This window comes from Boeremia exigua, assembly GCF_020726555.1.
Source record: "Boeremia exigua strain MPI-SDFR-AT-0100 chromosome Unknown C7974scaffold_4, whole genome shotgun sequence".
Classification (NCBI taxonomy): domain Eukaryota; kingdom Fungi; phylum Ascomycota; class Dothideomycetes; order Pleosporales; family Didymellaceae; genus Boeremia; species Boeremia exigua.
Window position 1 is genome coordinate 1,475,940 of NW_025763521.1, and position 17,913 is coordinate 1,493,852.

Below are 17,913 nucleotides of genomic sequence, written 5' to 3' on the forward strand. Positions count from 1 at the left end.
CAGACGAGCAACGACACGGCGCATGAAGGAAAGGGGCGGGGACGGCGTGCGAGCTTGGGAGACGATGTTTTGCATGATGGGCTGTTTAGGCATGCTGGCTACGCATATCACAGCCCAGTATGTCTGAGCAGGATGCGCTTTGAGGTTTGAAAGCGCGAGGATTTTCTTTTCATAGACCGGGTTGCGGTGGCTTTCCTTGTTTACAGCATTGCTATGACTGGGCAAAGGCGTTCTTAGACGGTCGTCCTTTGCGCAGAGCATATCTGCGGTCTCACCATGGATTGTGGGAGTAATTGAAAATTGCATGTGGTAATGTTCAAGACCTAGTTTTCTCTCGCTGTCACATGTGCTGTGTGGCTCGCTGTATACCTAATATAGATCATACACACCGCCCCAGAGCATTCGGCTTCCATCAATAACAACACCGGTCTAGCATGGTGTAAGAGCCGGAGCCTCGATCGCTAGCTTGCCGTTCTGCTCACCTAGACCTTATAGGTTTGATCAACAACAAAGTAATAGCCCCGATCAGAACCCCTGGGAACATTTCCCGGTCAGCGCTTATGGCCTTTGCTATCTCGTAATGCATCAATCACCTCACAGTCACATATTTGATCACGCAACAGCATGGCGGCGCGGCAGATAAGTAGTATAGAGACAAGCAAATGCAATTGGTATCTAAAGAAAAATTCAGCTCGCCTTAGAGCCACGCTTCCCACAGTGGGGATTGGGATATAAAGGAGTTTGTCGTCTAAAACCAGAGTATCAGTAACGCCGCCGCGAATGTTCATGTGCTCATTAGACCGCCCTTTTTTGACCTGTAACACCGTCTTCTCCAAGCAACCTGTTAGAACAGCACGTCTAGGGCAGCCCGTTCTTGATCTTGGGGCCCACAACCGCCTTCTCGAGCGCCTGCAGCACGTCGGCCACGAGGTCGGCCTCGTCCTCGACACCGCAGCTGATGCGTACCAGGTCGTCAAAGACACCGGCAGCCTCGCGCTGGTCCTTGGGGATGCCGCCGTGCGTCATCGCGCTGGGGACTTCGACAAGCGACTCGACGCCGCCGAGCGACTCCGCAAGCGTGAAGATCTTGGTCGCCTGGCAGAAGCGCTCAGCGCCCTTGTGGCCGCCCCGGATGCGGAACGAGAGCATGCCGCCGCCCATGCCGTCGCGGTGCTGCTTGAGCGCGATGGCGCGCTGCGGGTGCGAGTCGAGACCGGGATAGTTGACGCTGACGACGTGGGGGGAGGCCTCGAGCGCGGTGGCGACGCCGGTGGCGTTCTTGGAGGCCTCGCGGGCGCGCAGGTGCAGCGTCTTGAGGCCGCGGTGGGCCAGCCAGCAGTCGAAGGCGCTGGGGACCGCACCAATGGCGTTCTGCAGGAACGAGAGCTTCTCGAAGAGCTCGGGCGAGTTGAAGGCGGCGGCGCCCATGACGACGTCCGAGTGTCCGTTGATGTACTTTGTGACGCTGTGCACGACGATGTCGGCGCCGTGGTCGAGCGGGTTCTGCACGTACGGCGACATGAAGGTGTTGTCGACGACGACCATGATGCCGTGCTGGTGCGCGATGGAGGCGACCTTGCGGATGTCGACGAGCGTCAGCGTCGGGTTCGAGGGCGATTCGATCCAGATGAGCTTCGTGTTCGGGCGGATCAGCTCTGCGATGTCGATCTCAATCGACGGCGAGAAGGTGACTTTGACATCGTGGGTCAGCGCGACCTTGGTGAAGTATCGGTGCGTGCCGCCGTAGACGTCGGACACTGAGATAACGTGCGAGCCAGCGGCGAGCGATTGCAGGATGTTGGCGGTGGTGGCCGAGCCTGAGCTAAAGGCGAGCGCATAGCGGGCGTGCTCGAGCGCTGCTACTGCGCGTTCGAAGTTATCGCTGAGAGACAGTTAGCTTGAGGCGTTTTTGGAGGAGCACCAGAGAGCGTACCGATTGGGGTTGGAGGAGCGCGAGTACTCGTACTCGCCGACTGGCTTTCCGACTGCAGTCTGCGCATAGGTCGTAGACAGGGAGATCTTGAACAGTCAGTTTCCGGCATATTTCCAAAACGTCGGGAACTGCACTTACAGCTTCAATCACAGCGCCAGTAACGGGATCGTGCGGACTTCCGGCGTGAACAGCCAGTGTGCCGAACCCGTGCACAGGGCTGGCAGGGCGCGGCGGGGTATCGATGGGGTGTTCGGGGAGCGTCATGGTGATGATGGCGGCAAATCGCGTCTCTTGCAAATTTCGGAAAAGAGCACAAAGGGAAGAGGCTCAAGATATAGAAGAGGCGAGTCTACAGCTCGATTTCAATGTGTCAAGAGAACGCAGCTTTTCTCAAAAACTTTTTAGCGTTCCGTATGCTGCGGGGGCGTGTAGTCTTCTTCGACGTAAGAATTCAACCGTTGTGCCTTTGTTTGCCGATGGTACAAGATGGTGTGATGAGACCCTGAGAGGCTTGTACTGTCGCATCCGCTGCGTCTGGGTCCCCTTATATACGCCATTACGGTGCCGTACTATGCGAGCATTTCTCAGCAGTCGATTAATCATAGCCTCCATACGCCAAGACGTCGCAAAACATAACGGACCGTAGGCGGCGCGTTGGTTTCGCGACTCCGGGGTTAGCTTCTAAGGCGTCATTGTAATCCCCGATCGCTTTACGTCGGCCCTTGCATGCTTACATACCAACCCTATACCAGATCGGCAGGTACGGACTGCGTGGACGAGTATGGAAGGTACGATGAGTAGGCACGATTACACCATATCGCAATAGGCCGAACATTCCGTGCACAACGTTGAACACACGATCATACGTGATGCAGGATTCAATCTACGAATCGACAATAAGAAATCTAGTACTTTGCTGGGTATCATCGCTTCGAAGCTTCCTCACTTCTGCTCTTAACCTTGGTCCAACCGCTTGTGCCCTTCTTGCGCTCAGGAACCCCTCCCTCGGACATATCGTCCTTGTGCGACCCATTTGCGGTAGTTGTAGTGATGTGACTGCGGCCATTATCCAAGTCGGTGTTGCGTCGCGTGTCGCCCACCATGACTGGGTCCTCTGCGATGAGATTTTCCATGTCTTCCCACTCCTTCTGATTGAGCACGTCCCACTCCTGGGCTTGTTGCTCTGCTAGCAAGTATGCCTTCATCTCGTCGAGTATTTTGATGGGCGTCAGACTCCAACCGCTGAGATACTGTGCGTTTTCTGCCATGTTGAGGGTGGAATGTGACGTAGCATGTGACAGCTGCCCAAAGCCCACTGGGGCTCTTTTTATGGGTGACGCAGATGATTTGATGGCATGCATGTCTTTGTCGAGTGGGTTTTCTGGGCGTCGGGAAATGTACGTTTCCTGCAAAATGAGGAGTCGGTACAGGTTGCGGCCCATGGGTCCAACGTCTTCCCAGCCTTTGAAGTCGTCTTTCATGCCCTGCGTCCGACAGAGCCAAGCGATATTGTACGCTAGCAAAGACACGCCCTCGATGAAGGATGAGTAAGCCGGCGGGTCTTCAGCAGACAGGTGCGCCAGTGGCCGGTCGATGAACAAGGTACGAGGCTTCGGAAGAGGTACGCGCGGGTCGAGGGTGCGAGACGCCTCGGGACTGTTGCTCGAAGAATCAGAGAGCGCAGTGCCCGGAAATGGTACCTTTTTGCCTTGGTACGAGGAGGCAATGCTGAATATGGTAGGTTGAGGATAACCATTATGAGGCAACGTAATCTCGGCGGGAAGACGAATGCCCAAGTAAGCAGCGACGCGCACAAGCAACTGAGCGACAGCAGCGAGAGAGGCTGATAGAAAATCCGGCGGGGCGTCGTTCATGTCTCGGAGGTCCCAGATGCGCAGCTTTATTCCCGGTCCAATGTTGAGGACTTCCTTGATGCCCCCATCTTTGGTCCTCCTTTTGCTCAACTTCAGCCCGGCGAGCTTTGCAGATGTTGTGCACAGCTGTCTTCGCTGCTCGATGGTATCAAAGTGTACTTTGTCAGACTTGTAGTCCATCCTCTTCACCATCTGCTGCACCTTTTCTAGCTCGTTGGCTCGCCGAGAGTCGATGCCATAAGTGGCAGATGACAGGTCTGACTTGCGCTGGGCATTCACCGCTTGTTTTACTTCGATCGCTGCCCTCATGATCTGCATCTGCTCTCGGAGACGGGATGCTTGCTCGGTGATAAGCGTCATTCTCTCCTGAATCTCAACTGTTTCCGTCCTCGTCCGTTGCCAGTTCAGATTGTCAGTGCATAGCTGACGGTCAACCAGAAAGCCTCCTTTCGAATCTGACAGAGACACGCTCGGCGTGTCATCTGTGCCTTGTATAACAGCCTTGACGTGTCTTTCAACCCCGTCCTTGTCGATAAGCGTCTTCGCGAGCTCGATGCGGGGTTGTTCTAGGTATGAGCGGGCGCAAGTTATGCAGTGAAGTAGGTGGTCATGGCTGCCAGCCTTGCCACAAATATCGCATTCCATGTTTATGGTGTTAGGTGATCTCGCCTCCCTGAGGTCCGTAGAATGAGGGTCGAGAAGGGTACCGCGGGATCATGATGAGTTGAGGACTGCCCTAGCAGGTTGCGCGATTACAAACCCATGGAGTGGAAGAACCGGTGTTTGTTGCGTGTTGTACGAGGCAATAGCAGAAAGCGGGGAGGAGGGGAGAGGAAGGGAGAAGATGGGGAGAGAAGAGTACCTGGCGGTCAGAAGATCGCAGTGTAACGGAGGCAGCAGGCGCGCGCGAGTCAGGTCAGACGCACCTTCCCCACGTCATGCCGCGCTGACCCAAAATGGATGGCGCATCTACATCGCCACAAAACAACAACGTTTGATAGACAGACAGTCCCGGTCTCGTGCAGTGGTTCATCACCCTACGCGACAGAAGCTGCCCTGCCTGCTCTTGATCGTTCACTCACCCACAGCACTGACCACGTCAAGCAGCATCTCGAATGAAGAACGAGACTAATTAGTCTCTCACTCAAGAGGTCACGCCTCCATCTGTATCTCCACCACCATTATCTACCCAGTACTCGTTGTCCCCGATGGAAGATGATGCCGTTAAGTCTGAGCCTGAAGCTCCCCAGGATCAACAACAATCTCCTAGCCGCCCTAGGCACAAACGCGTGAACACTGATGAGACGGAGCGACCCGCTTCAGCACAGCAAAGTCGTGATGACACCCAAGAGCACGCTGGTGCCGAAACCGAAGAGAACATCTCGGACGACGATGAGGAGGCCGATCCTGCAGTGCAGATCGCCAATTTCGACTGGGATGACCTGCATCGGAGATACCACGCTGCCATCAAGGAATGTAGCCAAGAAGAGCAGGAGCTGATGCAGGAGTGGAGGAGTCTGATGGAGGTGCTCTTCTGCCATCTCACAAGGCACAGAGTGCATGGCTGACCAGAACCCAGTATTTCGCCATCTGGGCAAACTCAGGGCACGAGCACGAGACCGATCGCACATTTAGAAGGTGCGCCCATCAGGCGCTCTACCATGTTCGTGTTGAAGCTAACCAAGCGCAGACTCCAGACGAGAACGATGTATGTCAAGAACGAAGAGAACAAGCTCGAAGAAACGAGAAACCACTGTAAGCGCATTGGTATTCTGCCTGAGTCAAATTCTAATGAGAGCAGATATCAGCGTGGTGAGAGCATTCGAAAGTGCGCTCAATCTACTGAGGCGGAATGTCGCGTTCCGTGGTTGATGTAGCGCAGGAGTCGTGTACCTCAACCACCACCCACCTCGTGGACCAGCCACACATGTCAAATGTGTAAACACACGACCCAAAACGCAGTCATCTTGTGCGTTGTCTAGGACCCTGTCCTGTACTTTCCTGTAGTCGTGTTATCTTCAACACGTGTCGCATGTGCGAAGTTGCAGCGCACAGCTGGTCTCCACGCTCAATATATCGGTATAGAGTCACTTCAAGGATAAGATACCTATGCGAAAGACAATTGGTGTCGTCATAGATCATGTTTCCATTGCGCAAATCATCCGCATCTAACCAAGTCTATGCCATATATATGACAAGCCCACCTGCGCTATCCCATGCATGCAAGATTATCCCAAGATCAACCCCAAGTCTATATTGAAAGAAACGCGTCTCGTCGTCTACAAGAGGGGGTTGGAGCGGTACTCGGGCACGACGCCGTTGGTCTGGCTCTTCTCGGCCTGGTTCTCCTGTTCCAGGTCGTTGGTGACGGTATCGTCCTGCTCGGCGAGGAACTTCTCGGCCTCGAGCGCAGCGACACACCCAGATCCTGTTTTGGACGTTAGTCTCAATTCTGAGTATTGTCAAGTAGTGGTATGGACTTACCGGCACTGGTGATTGCCTGGCGGTACTTCTTGTCCTGGACATCACCGGCCGCAAATACACCCTCGACGCTTGTGTGGCCCTCACCCGGCTTGGTGATCAGGTAGCCGTCCTCGTCCATGTCGAGCTGGCCCTGGAACAGCTGCGTCGCGGGGTCGTGACCGACGGCGTAGAACAAGCCCTTGGCCTCAATGGTCTGCTCCTCCTTGGTGACGTTGTTGCGGACGACGAGATGTGTCATGAGCCCGCCCTTCTTCTCGTCACCCTTGATCAAAGTCGCGCCCGTGTTGAACATGACCTCGACCTTGGGGTGTGTAGTCAGGCGCCTGGCGTTGGTGCGCGACGCTCGTAGCTTGTCCCTGCGGACGAGCACGGTGACCTTCTTCGCCTTCTTGGTCAGGTACAGGGCCTCCTCGACCGCGGAGTCGCCGCCGCCGATGACGACGAGTGGCTGCTCGCGGAACATGGGCAGACTGCCGTCGCACACGGCGCATGCCGAGACGCCGTAGCCCCAGTACTTCTCCTCGCCCGGCAGATCCAGACGGCGTGCCTTTGCGCCGGTCGCAATGATGATCGAGTCGGCGGTGTGTTCTTCCTCCTCAACCTCGACGTCGTCGCCCATGGGGTGCAACCAGTACTTGAAGGGACGGGATTTGAGGTCGACCTTTGCGACGGTCTGGGAGACGATTTCGGTGCCGCAGGCTTCGGACTGGGCGCGCATTTGGTCCTGTAGTAGTTAGTACTCATGCTGGTAAGGTATGTATACATTGATACGCACCATGAGTGTGGCGCCCTGGATCTTCATGAACCCAGGGAAGTTCTCGACTTCATCGGTGGTGGTCAATTGACCTCCTGCGGCAATGCCAAGCGCCATGAAGCCCTCGTACATGACGGGGTTGAGATCGGCGCGAGCAGCATAGATGGCGGCGGTGTGGCCTGCTGGCCCAGAGCTGAAGGGTGTCAGTTTCAGTTTCGATCCTATCTTGGAGCAGTCCTCCTTATGGTAGTAACTTACCCGATGATAACGAGTTTCGAGTGCATCTTGCGCGAATCTACTTTGGAGAGCCCAGCGACGGGGGTGGTGCGTGTGTTATGCGAAGCAGCAGCGGCGACAGGTAGCGAGAATAAAGATAGTGGTCGAGAAGTTGCCCGGCGGAAGATTGAGGCAAACAGTTTGGCGGCGTGCGCGGCTGTCGCGTGTCGGTCGTGGAAGTGGGTCGCGGGAGAGGGATGTGGGACTGGTGTTCACGAGGACCAAGTGACGCAGAGGGCTTGGAAACTGGTTCTTGAGGACTGCGAGCTCAACGGTTCCAGCGATCTACAGCTTCGAAGGTTCTGTGGAACGTGGGCGAGGTACAAGGAGGGGTTGTTCGCGGGTGTGTTCAGTACTGCAGCACTCGCAATGTTAGCAGCGCACCTTTATAAATCTGGATTTGGCAGAGGTTCAGGGAGACACACACCTTGTTTGTACTGTGTGAAGCAAGAGTAGTGGCGTTGCTGCGACTTTTGAGAGAAAGTCTCGGAAAAAATACTGGGTGCTCACACTATACGCCATCGGCGCCCGGGTCGGGCTGGCTTGATCTAATCCCGGTGCCTTAGAAATCGCAGAGTACTAGACTCCCATCATATCCACTCCACACCAGCTCGTAGGCTTTTGCTGACACCACTGCTGCGAGGCGCCCCTGCCCACCGACTCGCTAGCCTCGGCCACTGTCGCTTGTCCTTGCAGTTGCGTAAGTGTTGGCTGCATCTCATCTGATTACAGCGGTGCGCATGTTAGTTTTGGCAACAGTCTTGGAAGGACAGCGGTCAATGACAGACCCTGCGCCTCTAGACATGCAGGTGGCGATCTCAATGTATGCAATGCGCGTGATCTCTTCATACAGCACCAGGATGGTGGTCTCGTCGGAGGCTCCTCGGATCAAGATGCGGCGCTGAACATGTCTCAGAGCCTCAAGTCACGTCACGCACATGCATAACATAATCGATAGCCGAAGAGTTCACTTTTGTCGTTATCGCGCAAGTTGACTGACTACTCCTCGGCGCCTGGACGCTTTCTAAGGTTCTCCACACTGTAAAGCATGTCTCGCAATGCTTTATCATCGGCCGACCCCAGACTGCTGGTCGCCGAGTCGTCGCCGCTAATCCCGCCAGACTGAACGTCAAAGACCTCATGGAACGGCTTCATTGCCTCGGCTGTTTGCGAGTTCTCCCCCCATTTGCCATTCTCCTGAGACGAGAAGCACTGCAGACGATGGGTATCCTGCACAAGTGTCAGTCCAGTTGATGCCGTAATATTTACAATTCCATTGACCTTTTCTTCGCGCACGTCCTTGGTAGAGCCTGGCTTGTGCACATGATCGATGGAAACCACTACCGTAGACGACGTTGGGGAACTGGATAGAAAAGCAACGTCTAATGCGTTACCCCTGAGGGCTATCGCGGCACTGTATTCTATCGTTGCACTGCTCGTGTTTGTCATCGCGTCGATCTTGAATGAGAACAGAGCTGGAATGCCCTCACACGACACAAGTACCTCGTCTTGAGCGGGGACACTCCAAATGCCAGATACGGCGACCTTCGAAACGTCTTCTATGGCCAATTCAGGTCGGGACTTTAGATGAGCTGCCACGACTTCCAGAATAGGTAGCTTCTTGAGCAGCTTGAAGTTCTGCCAGTCCCACACGAACAAGTCTGTGTCACCACCACCAGACACGAGTCGTCCGGAGCGGGTGATGCACAGCTTATTGATGAAGGCCTCGTGGCCAAAGCAGAAGCCTTCGATGATGTGAGCCTGTGGTATGCTTCGAGAAACACGGATATGCTCGTCCCGGTCTGCTGTGATAATGTATTTGCGGGCGTCAGCCTCTGCGATGACGATGTCTGTGAGCATGGAGACATGGCCTAACAAAAGCTCATGTTCAAACTTCATCTCTTCCTTGGGAGGCGCAGGGCCCTTCTTCTTCTGCTTGAGCTGGTCTTCTAAGGTTTTGCGATTCCTGCCGGAGTGGACAGTGAGCACAGTCGCGGAGGGCACCCAATCAGCTTCCTGAACGGGCTCTGCTGGGGCTTCAGGTGCTTCATAGTCAGGTGAAGGCAGTAGTGGGAGCGAGTAGACATCTCCAAATTTGTCTGCGCACAAGATCGTCGAGTTGTCTGATGTCAGAGTGATTGAGCACGGCCGCCTGGTCATGTATCTGTCGATATCAGCTTCGTCCTTCATTGTCTGAATTGTATTTACCTCTCACTGAGTTGATGTAGCTCGTTTATTGTATCTGTCTGAAAGACACGGATGCACTTGTCCTCGCCAGTTACGCCAATTATATAGCGCCCATCACTTGAGACGATCAGGTTGGTAAAGTTGGCCTTGCGCTGTTTTGGTGGTTCTGCCAATTTGACTTTCTTTGCTGGCGGTCCTTCTTTTTCTTCGTCCAATGGTTCAGGCTCCTGCTCATGTCAGCTGCTGTTTATTGCTTGCAAACCACTCGCAACAAGTCCAAACAAGCACATAGAAGCCCGCAACTCACCGTCACAGGATCGTTTGGCTTGATCCAAGTCGAGGTACCTCCGCTGCTCGAATGTACAACGAGCGTAGGACCGCACGCACCAAAGAGCGTCCAACCTCCCGGCCCAGTCTCTGTCGACTCACGTGATGCAAGGCACTGGTATGGAAAAGACATCTTTCCAGTATGTGTTCGTCAATATCATGCACTCCGAGCGCTGCTTTTTCCATGAGCCGCCTCGCCTCGAGTGGTTAGCGCGACGTCGCGCGCACGAGCCACACCACAGTCAATTTTCCTCTCGCCGAGCTTGGAGCTGCTAACACCATCATCACCATTTCGCAAAACTAAAGACCTTAAACATCCCTTTGCGTCACAACGAACACAATGGGGGGCAAGAAAGAAACCAAGGCCGCTTACTTCGAGAAGCTTGAGGTTCTCCTCAAGGAGTACAAGTCCATCTTCATCGTCACCGTCGACAATGTCTCGTCCCAGCAGATGCACGAGATCCGTCAGTCCCTCCGCGGTGAGGGTGTTGTCCTGATGGGCAAGAACACCATGGTCCGCCGTGCGCTCAAGGGTCTCATCAACGACTCCCCCGAGTACGAGCGTCTCCTTCCCCACGTCAAGGGTAAGTCCAACTCCGCGCGCCGCTCCGCGCACGCTATTAACAAGTGAACAGGCAACGTCGGTTTCGTCTTCACCAACGGTGACCTCAAGGACATCCGTGACAAGATCCTGGCCAACCGTGTCGCCGCCCCTGCCCGTGCCGGTGCCGTCGCCCCTGACGATGTTTTCGTCCCCGCTGGTAACACTGGTATGGAGCCTGGTAAGACCTCTTTCTTCCAGGCTCTCGGTGTCCCCACCAAGATTGCCCGTGGTACCATCGAAATCACTGCCGACCTCAAGCTCGTTGAGGCTGGTGGTAAGGTCGGTGCCTCCGAGGCTACCCTGCTCAACATGTTGAACATCTCTCCCTTCACATACGGCATGGGTATCTACCAGATCTACGACAACGGCAACACCTTCGCTGCCTCCGTCCTTGACATTGAGGAGTCCCAGCTCCTGAAGGCTTTCTCCAGCGCCATCGCTACCATTGCCTCCATCTCGCTGGCTGCCAACTTCCCCACTCTGCCCTCCGTCATGCACTCCGTCGTCAACTCCTACAAGAAGGTCCTCTCTGTTGCCATTGAGACCAGCTACGAGTGGGAGGAGATTGCCGAGCTCAAGGACCGCATTGCCAACCCTGACAAGTACGCCTCTTCCGGCCCCGCCGCTGGCTCCGCTCCTTCCGGCGGTGCTGCTGAGGCCGCCCCCGAGGCTGCTAAGGAGGAGGAGAAGGAGGAGTCCGAGGATGACGACATGGGCTTCGGTCTCTTCGACTAAGTATGTGCGATTGCTGCGACTTCGTCAGAGATCAGCTCGTACGGCCACGGCCTGCCGAGCCATGTCTTGGTGGCATAGAGCATACGACACTACGATAAGATGAACAAATCAATCGACGACTTGTGACGCCTGTTGAAACAGCGGCGTTCACTAAGCAATTGGTAAGCCCACCCACATTTCTCTTACACCTGCGATGATGATAAATTTTTAACCCTGATCTCCATGAGGATCAAATAACGCAACACAACTCTAATTTTTTCCTGAGCACTTCATACTCATCCTATTCGAATCATTTCTTTCGAAAAGCACGAGGCTGACCATCAATCAGATACCCAAGTTTTTCGAACCACCTCCCACTCATGTGTGATTATGTTTTATGTCTACGCTTGTGATGCATGTCTAGCCAGTGAACCTGCCCTCGAAAGATCTATTCGTACCCAATAATGCTTCCACATTGCCTTGCCCCCCAAACTCCTACACACACTTTCGCTCTGCACATTACCAACATACACGTCCGCATGACTCCACGCCGTCCCGCGTTCATCAACAGCCAAACCTGGTGCGTACTCACCAATGATTTTCGCCGCAATCGCCTTTGCGACCCCCTTCCCCCGCCACTCAGGCTCTGTATGGAGCGTCGTCAAGCTGCCATCCAGACCCAAGAACGTCCACGCGACAGCCCTATCCGTAGCTTCCTCAAACACACCTTGACTCTGCAGACTCATCAGCGTGCGCGTCGCTCGTGGGATACTCGTGCGTTGCTGCACAACAGACAGGTCCTGCTCTCTCATTTTCCCCCACCGCAGCCCCTGCGGCAGCTCCCTGACAGCAGGGAGGTCCTCGATTCTGAACAGAAACTTGTTCAATACAGCGGTTGCGCCAGGAAATTCTTCGCGCAGAATCCCTGCGTCGCGGCACAGCGACACGAGAAGATGGTGGCACGCGCCCAGCGTCACAACTCCAGGCCAGAGGAGGTGTCGCATGTACGTCCCCGGCGAGAGCTGGTAGATGACGCCGGGACCGGACTCTGGGTGCTCTTTCTCGTGCTGCTTCGCTAGCTCGAGACTGGGGAGCTCGTCTGGATGGAGTGGGGCGTGGGGCAGCGAAGACATGTAGTCCAAGAGTGCGAGGGTGGCGAGTTTACATTGCGAGCAGAGCGTTTGATCTGCCCGGGATGCGTGGTTTGGGTCCTCTCCTGCGGCGAATAGCCAGAGCTCGGTTCCAGGGCGTGTCGACCGGTCGATGTATGCTGCTGCCCAGCATGACGGGACTTCTGTAGCTGAGATGGGAATTGTTGATAGTACGTGTGCATGTTCTGATTGATTGGGATGTTGTGTGCGGTAAACCAGGTTGATGCTGTATGGAAGAGATGACTTGAGGGCTTTCTGTAGAATCGATGACGTGGGGGAATGCTCGTAGACTTCCATCCTGTCTAGTGATAGGAACTAAATGTGAGATATCTCGAAGCTGTACACGAACTCAGAGATCTCGGATTGCGTAAGTTGACAATGGGTCAAGAGCAATTGAGATAGTCACATTTTGACTCCGTAGAAAGCTGGCATCAAGAGCGTACGCATTTCGGACCAATCACAGAATTTCTTGCAGATTTACTCCGCGGGGTGAATTTAGTCCGAATCGCGGTAGCTCTAAGTACTTACCTGCCTGTCTGCCTTTGCACCTTCCATTCTCGACTGCGTAACACTGGTAAAGATCGTTTCCATCTGTAATTCGCAGACAATGCCGGCCTTGCCAGCCTTGCCAGCCTTGCTCTTATGCTACCCCATCGTCCTCAGCTCCCGCACGACATTCTCGATTGTGTTTCTCAGTGCCCTCAGTCTTTATGTGCAACCTCACCATCGCGAGAACCGGCAAGGCCATCCATTGGGAATCACAATTCAGCAGGAACCGGTGATCTGAGGTGCTCAGGATCTTTATGAGCTTCTGAATACGGGTATGTGAGAATGGCCAGGCACGAGGCAGGAATGATATGCATCAAACTTCCTTGCTTATCACGAGTAATCATAACTTCACTCTCTTTCGCTTCGGGTGACGTACTTGGGCGAAGCGAAGTCCCTTCTCATCAGGGTGGATTGACGTTTGGTGGCTCACTGATTCGCGCAGCCGTTCCGTATCCGTAACTAAAATAGCAGCACCTGCGTCACACAAAGCCTCCGATTTCAGGCAGCTGGTCACGCTCAAGGCTACAATTGTTGACAATGCCTCTTGGATAGGATACCGAGAAGCCGCTTACTCGCTTGGCGGGAAAGGCTGCGGACTTCTGTGCGGGGAGTCCGCAATCCGGAAATACTGGGATGTCAGAGCGAGCTGCCGATCCAACCCTCCCAAGACAGGCGCCTGTCAAATGCGAGGCATTTTACTCGGCGCAACAACCACTAAGCATCCTGAAGCATCTTTGGGGTTGCACGAATTTGATCCAGCTAACATGCTGGTCTGCGGCACCAAACCTTCTATAGTTACCGCGAAGCTACTGAGATCTATACGCCCAAAGCTTCATGCACATCCACGATAAAAACAACGCCAACCAGCGCCAATCCCGATTTCACTCCCGAGAGCACATCCGAATTAAGCGATGCCCGGACGTCATGGAGAAACCTCCGACTAGGCAATTGGGCCGTTCTTGAGTCAGATGAATGTAAGCGATGGGAAGGATCGTATATTCTGCGGTCAGATTGAGACCTTTACAGATCGTACCGTGCAGGCCCGCTCGTAAGGTTAGGAAATCAACCATTTCGGATCCCCAGGATCACCGTTACAAGAAATCGTAGCAACAATGGAGGTATATGAAGACCAACAGCTACGACGGTCACTGCACCGGTGCCCTTCGTATTCAGCGTTGCTAGACTCACAAATCACGCGAACACTGCCCAAATGATCCCGCCCGCAAAAGAGCATGTACCCGGCGGGTTCAACCCCTTGCACTTTACTGTGCTGTGCCTTACACTTCTCACACTTCGAGTATGACGTGCTGTGTTCCTGGCTTTACTTGAAGCTAACCGGACCAGTTCGCCTACGTGGGTCTAACATGTCCCACCAGACATCTGCCAGGACCCTGGTATACTCGCTTCACACATCTCAGACTGAAGCGAGCAGTCGTCACTGGTCAAAGGATCTTCTACATTGATTCGCTGCATAAGAAGTATGGCCCCGTTGTTCGACTGTCTCCCAACGAGGTTGGTGTCGCAGACCTCGACGCTTTCAAAGAAATTCACAAGATCGGCACGAAGTATATGAAGAGTGATTGGTACTTGCGATTGGCCAACTTCCCCAAGGCAGGCGTCTTCACCATGCTAGATCCTCGGGAGCATGGGCCCAGGAGAAAGCTCTTGTCTCGCTCCTTCAGCAGAACCTACCTTGTCGAGAACTGGGAGTCGACTGTCAGGGACAAGGCACTTCTTGCTGTCAAGAAGATCAAGGCAGACGCCATGAAGAGCTCTGCTGATGTGTATAACTGGTGGATGCTGCTTGCCTCTGATGTTAGCGCACATCTGGCTTTTGGAGAGTCGTTCGGTATGCTTGAGACAGGACACGTAGGTACAATCCTCAACAACACTGTACTACACTGACATATCCACAGCAAAATCAGTTCCTCCGTGTGCTCAAGAAGCTCACCATGGGTGCCGGTATCATGGTCGAAATGCCCTTCCTCCGTGTGCTGAGATTTGTGCCTATCCAAGCTGTACAGGAGATGTTTAACGCGAATGAGTACATAATACAAGGTGCTGGCCGAGCAGCTGAGATGGCACGGTCTCGCAAGGGTGAGGCCAACATCTTCGCGAAAGTCATTGAGGACTGTGAAAAGGAGGGCGACGGTCACATCGACGACATGGATGTTAAGATCGAGGCTATGAACGTCATCATCGCTGGTACTGATACTACTGGAGTCACACTCACATACCTCACCTGGGCTGTTCTCCAGCGCCCCGAGCTTCAAGCCTCTCTGGAAGCAGAGGCTACTGCGCTTGGAGAGAACTTCACCGAGAATGATCTGATTAGTCTCCCTCTGCTCAACGCTGTAATCGAAGAAACTCTCCGACTGTACGGTGCTGCACCCAGCAGTCTGCCCCGTGTAGTCCCTCAAGGCGGTACAAAGTTCTCAGGCCTCTACATCCCTCAAGGTGTCACCGTCGACACACAAGCCTACACCTTCCACCGCGACCCCAACATCTGGAGCGACCCTCTAACGTAAGCCCAATCCCTCCGAGTTTCCCTTTCCGCCACACTAACCCGTCTCAGCTTCAACCCCTATCGCTGGATCCCCTCGAAGGAAGGCTTTCCCGCCGAAGCCCTCTCACCCGCCGCCAAAACCGCCTTCCATCCCTTCGGCGCCGGCGCACGATCGTGTATCGGTATCCACCTTGCTCGGATGGAGTTGAGGTACGCGGTAGCTTTCATGTTTAGGGAAATGAAGGGCGTTAAGCTAGCGGCGAGCACAACGCCTGAGAGTATGGAGTTTGAGAATTTCTTCTTGATCGCACCAAAGGCGCATCGGTGCGAGATTACGTTTAATTAAAGTAATCTGAGAGAGGAATAGTAGTGCGTTACGATGTTATGAGACATTAGCGCTTGTTCATGACTTAATCAATGCACATTCAAGATAGATACCGAATGAAGTAAAATACCATTTAATAGACTGTAGTTTATTCTGTGGTAGAGGTATAATCTCTTACTGTTCCAAAATGCACTCCGAGCTCGAGACATGTACAAGCATAGCGTACGGACGTGCACTAAAGGTTATCTACCTACAATGCTTTTATCTGCACCGAAACCTCTATTCTGGAGGCTAGCGATATACCGGCAGAAACGATTATTCAGATCATATTAGCAGCCTTTGTCCGTACGAACTGAACACTGATTGCTTGGTCTGACACACCGATGACCACTACGGCCAGCTCTATAGCACAACACTATGAGACACCTGAGATCGATCATCCCCTGCACCCTGAATTTAGCTAAACGTTGACATCTATTCGAGCCAACTGGCAGACGTAATGATAAGATGGAAGGCTCAAGCAATGGTCAGATTGGCTTGGACTGCAGTATAAAAGATATCTGGTAATCACAAAGCTTACTGATCAGTGTCAGTGAACTTGGGATTATGGAAGGTCAGTCTACTAGAGAGCGGAGAAGTAATACGAACCAGATGTTGAGACGATGTTCATTGAGTTAATGTTTGTTTGATTTCGATGATATTACATTGTTGCGTTGCATTGCATTGCATCAGGCCATGCAGCTTTCTTAACCTCCTAGATCGCTCGCTTGACCTAGTGAGTCCATCGGTGATTGTAACTCGGAATAGACTTGTTGTACTCTGACTCGAGTCGAGAGTGCTACTCTTCTACGATGAACCGAACATCTCGATCCGATAGAACTCCTTTGACCTTCAGCTCGACTGCAGCCAACTCTTCTTTCGAGCCGTTTTTAGCCAAAGAGTAATCGATGAATTTGACGTCGACTCGTGTCGGTCCTCTGAGGGCTTTGACGATCTGCAACTGATGCCAGACCACATCGTCCAGAAAACATTCTTCCAGACAGTCTCCTTCTATGTCCTCGCCTAGCTCGACGTCTAATGCAGAGATTTCGACCAGTACGACACTGAGAACATCAAGACAAGGTAGTCTGAGGCAGGCACTGTCGAAAAGGGTATTGTAGCATGCTCGAAACTGGAACGTATTCACGAGGAAATACGTATAGCCAATCTCCCAGCGTATCTGAGAGCAGACCAGTTGGAGTATGCGGTCAGGCTCACGGCTACCATGTGGCACATGTCTGCAGCACGGACACTTTCCCTCATGGTAATTAGGATGAGACTGAGAGCAATAGACGATGCCTTGTTGGTTGGGGTAGATATTGACGACTCCGTCGCAAGTCAGCGCATAGCGGAAGATGCAATTGCGGATCTCCGGCGGTATCCTAAGCAGAGGTGACTCAGTCTGATTGCGCGAGGTGCTGTGATTGCGGGTCAGCAACTCGTAGCAATGATGTGTGTAAGTACTCACATTGCTTCCAAATCCATGTCGCTGGTGAATCTTTGTGGTGGTAAAGAAGAAGGGAAAGTTGCGGTGTTGAGATTTGCAGGTGGGAGAAGTACTATAGGCAACAATGTTAATCTAAATATAACTAGTCGTTTGTCGCGCTAGCGAGCACTAGCGTACTCAGAATGGGCGAGGAAGTGAAGGAGCGGGTCAAGGCCCAGATGCGGGGTACAAGCAGTATATATGGAGTGCTTCGCCCTATCGCTGCTCAGCCGCGAACAATCTACAGTCTACCAATTGAACCTGCAGCTAATCCCCTGATATTTTCTGATTACTTCGTGCAATACATATACCTCACCCTTTCCTGTGCCTCTGGTCCACGGGTTCTGACAGCAGTCATGTAGCAGGAATTCAGGCCAAAAAAACGGTTCAGATGACGTCGCTGGTGCAAATACGAGATAGACAAGAGAGAATACGACGATGCTAATGTTTTCTTTAATCGACAATACGCGGTTCCTACAGACTACTCGCAAAATTTAGTCAACGCTGGGGTCTTGTTTGTTCCTTCACAGCGGGCATTACTCGTGTCCATTGCGTTCTGTTGCGAAACAAGTCAAGGACAATCTCAAAAAGACTGCAACAGAGGACTGCTGCCTCTGAGCCTTACCTCAGAGGATTAGAAGCTTCGACTTCTCATAAGTGAACTCCACAGGCTGTCGATCCCAGCCCATGTCGAAAAATGCTTC

General features: G+C 53.4%; 9 protein-coding genes across 9 annotated transcripts; 3 read left to right on the forward strand and 6 right to left on the reverse strand.

Moving 5' to 3' along the window:
• Positions 1–582: 582 nt before the first annotated feature.
• C7974DRAFT_150333 (cystathionine gamma-lyase-like protein) lies at positions 583–2,526 on the reverse strand. The gene is made up of 3 exons (XM_046135769.1): positions 2,072–2,526; positions 1,934–2,019; positions 583–1,882 (listed from the first exon to the last, which is right to left on the reverse strand). Exons 1-3 carry the CDS (start codon positions 2,195–2,197, stop codon positions 859–861), a joined length of 1,236 nt encoding a protein of 411 aa, XP_045999145.1. The 5' UTR covers positions 2,198–2,526; the 3' UTR covers positions 583–858.
• Positions 2,527–4,733, reverse strand: C7974DRAFT_150311 (UV radiation resistance protein and autophagy-related subunit 14-domain-containing protein). The gene has a single exon (XM_046135768.1). The coding sequence runs from the start codon at positions 4,450–4,452 to the stop codon at positions 2,857–2,859; it is 1,596 nt and encodes a 531-aa protein (XP_045999146.1). The 5' UTR covers positions 4,453–4,733; the 3' UTR covers positions 2,527–2,856.
• A 282-nt stretch (positions 4,734–5,015) lies between these two features.
• C7974DRAFT_411382 (uncharacterized protein) lies at positions 5,016–5,679 on the forward strand (the record flags this gene model as incomplete). The annotated part of the gene is made up of 4 exons (XM_046143552.1): positions 5,016–5,333; positions 5,387–5,445; positions 5,498–5,562; positions 5,609–5,679. The coding sequence occupies 4 exons, from the start codon at positions 5,016–5,018 to the stop codon at positions 5,677–5,679; spliced, it is 513 nt and encodes a 170-aa protein (XP_045999147.1).
• A 407-nt stretch (positions 5,680–6,086) lies between these two features.
• Positions 6,087–7,497, reverse strand: C7974DRAFT_308044 (uncharacterized protein; the record flags this gene model as incomplete). The annotated part of the gene is made up of 4 exons (XM_046138155.1): positions 6,087–6,235; positions 6,292–7,015; positions 7,067–7,238; positions 7,304–7,497. Coding segments are annotated over 4 exons (1,239 nt in total), but the record flags the coding sequence as incomplete, so codon positions are not given.
• Positions 7,498–8,267: 770 nt separating this feature from the next.
• C7974DRAFT_390536 (guanine-N(7)--methyltransferase subunit TRM82) lies at positions 8,268–9,991 on the reverse strand. The gene is made up of 4 exons (XM_046141475.1): positions 9,816–9,991; positions 9,530–9,735; positions 8,603–9,485; positions 8,268–8,551 (listed from the first exon to the last, which is right to left on the reverse strand). Exons 1-4 carry the CDS (start codon positions 9,966–9,968, stop codon positions 8,321–8,323), a joined length of 1,473 nt encoding a protein of 490 aa, XP_045999149.1. The 5' UTR covers positions 9,969–9,991; the 3' UTR covers positions 8,268–8,320.
• Positions 9,992–10,175: 184 nt separating this feature from the next.
• C7974DRAFT_432720 (ribosomal protein L10-domain-containing protein) lies at positions 10,176–11,174 on the forward strand (the record flags this gene model as incomplete). Its single annotated transcript, XM_046144873.1, has 2 exons — positions 10,176–10,419; positions 10,471–11,174. The coding sequence occupies 2 exons, from the start codon at positions 10,176–10,178 to the stop codon at positions 11,172–11,174; spliced, it is 948 nt and encodes a 315-aa protein (XP_045999150.1).
• A 380-nt stretch (positions 11,175–11,554) lies between these two features.
• On the reverse strand, positions 11,555–12,601 carry C7974DRAFT_308638 (uncharacterized protein; the record flags this gene model as incomplete). Its single annotated transcript, XM_046138181.1, has 1 exon — positions 11,555–12,601. The coding sequence occupies one exon, from the start codon at positions 12,599–12,601 to the stop codon at positions 11,555–11,557; it is 1,047 nt and encodes a 348-aa protein (XP_045999151.1).
• Positions 12,602–13,884: 1,283 nt separating this feature from the next.
• On the forward strand, positions 13,885–15,734 carry C7974DRAFT_150394 (cytochrome P450). The gene is made up of 4 exons (XM_046135770.1): positions 13,885–14,150; positions 14,198–14,722; positions 14,770–15,377; positions 15,429–15,734. Exons 1-4 carry the CDS (start codon positions 14,064–14,066, stop codon positions 15,703–15,705), a joined length of 1,497 nt encoding a protein of 498 aa, XP_045999152.1. The 5' UTR covers positions 13,885–14,063; the 3' UTR covers positions 15,706–15,734.
• A 788-nt stretch (positions 15,735–16,522) lies between these two features.
• On the reverse strand, positions 16,523–17,208 carry C7974DRAFT_374552 (uncharacterized protein; the record flags this gene model as incomplete). Its single annotated transcript, XM_046140155.1, has 2 exons — positions 16,523–17,141; positions 17,192–17,208. The coding sequence occupies 2 exons, from the start codon at positions 17,206–17,208 to the stop codon at positions 16,523–16,525; spliced, it is 636 nt and encodes a 211-aa protein (XP_045999153.1).
• Positions 17,209–17,913: the final 705 nt, after the last annotated feature.

What these genes read in the sequence shown, in the direction of transcription:
- C7974DRAFT_390536 (XM_046141475.1), bottom strand. Translation starts at nt 9,968, where the DNA reads ATGTCTTTTCCATACCAGTGCCTTGCATCACGTGAGTCGACAGAGACT. An exon ending in CTACATCAACTCAGTGAGAG is followed by an intron (nt 9,486 to 9,529) that starts GTAAATACAATT and finishes TGATATCGACAG; the next exon opens with ATACATGACCAGGCGGCCGT. An exon ending in AGGACGTGCGCGAAGAAAAG is followed by an intron (nt 8,552 to 8,602) that starts GTCAATGGAATT and finishes ACACTTGTGCAG; the next exon opens with GATACCCATCGTCTGCAGTG.
- C7974DRAFT_150311 (XM_046135768.1), bottom strand. Translation starts at nt 4,452, where the DNA reads ATGGAATGCGATATTTGTGGCAAGGCTGGCAGCCATGACCACCTACTT.
- C7974DRAFT_150394 (XM_046135770.1), top strand. Translation starts at nt 14,064, where the DNA reads ATGATCCCGCCCGCAAAAGAGCATGTACCCGGCGGGTTCAACCCCTTG. An exon ending in GTATGCTTGAGACAGGACAC is followed by an intron (nt 14,723 to 14,769) that starts GTAGGTACAATC and finishes ACATATCCACAG; the next exon opens with CAAAATCAGTTCCTCCGTGT. An exon ending in ATCTGGAGCGACCCTCTAAC is followed by an intron (nt 15,378 to 15,428) that starts GTAAGCCCAATC and finishes AACCCGTCTCAG; the next exon opens with CTTCAACCCCTATCGCTGGA.
- C7974DRAFT_150333 (XM_046135769.1), bottom strand. Translation starts at nt 2,197, where the DNA reads ATGACGCTCCCCGAACACCCCATCGATACCCCGCCGCGCCCTGCCAGC. An exon ending in CTGGCGCTGTGATTGAAGCT is followed by an intron (nt 2,020 to 2,071) that starts GTAAGTGCAGTT and finishes TGACTGTTCAAG; the next exon opens with ATCTCCCTGTCTACGACCTA. An exon ending in CGCTCCTCCAACCCCAATCG is followed by an intron (nt 1,883 to 1,933) that starts GTACGCTCTCTG and finishes ACTGTCTCTCAG; the next exon opens with CGATAACTTCGAACGCGCAG.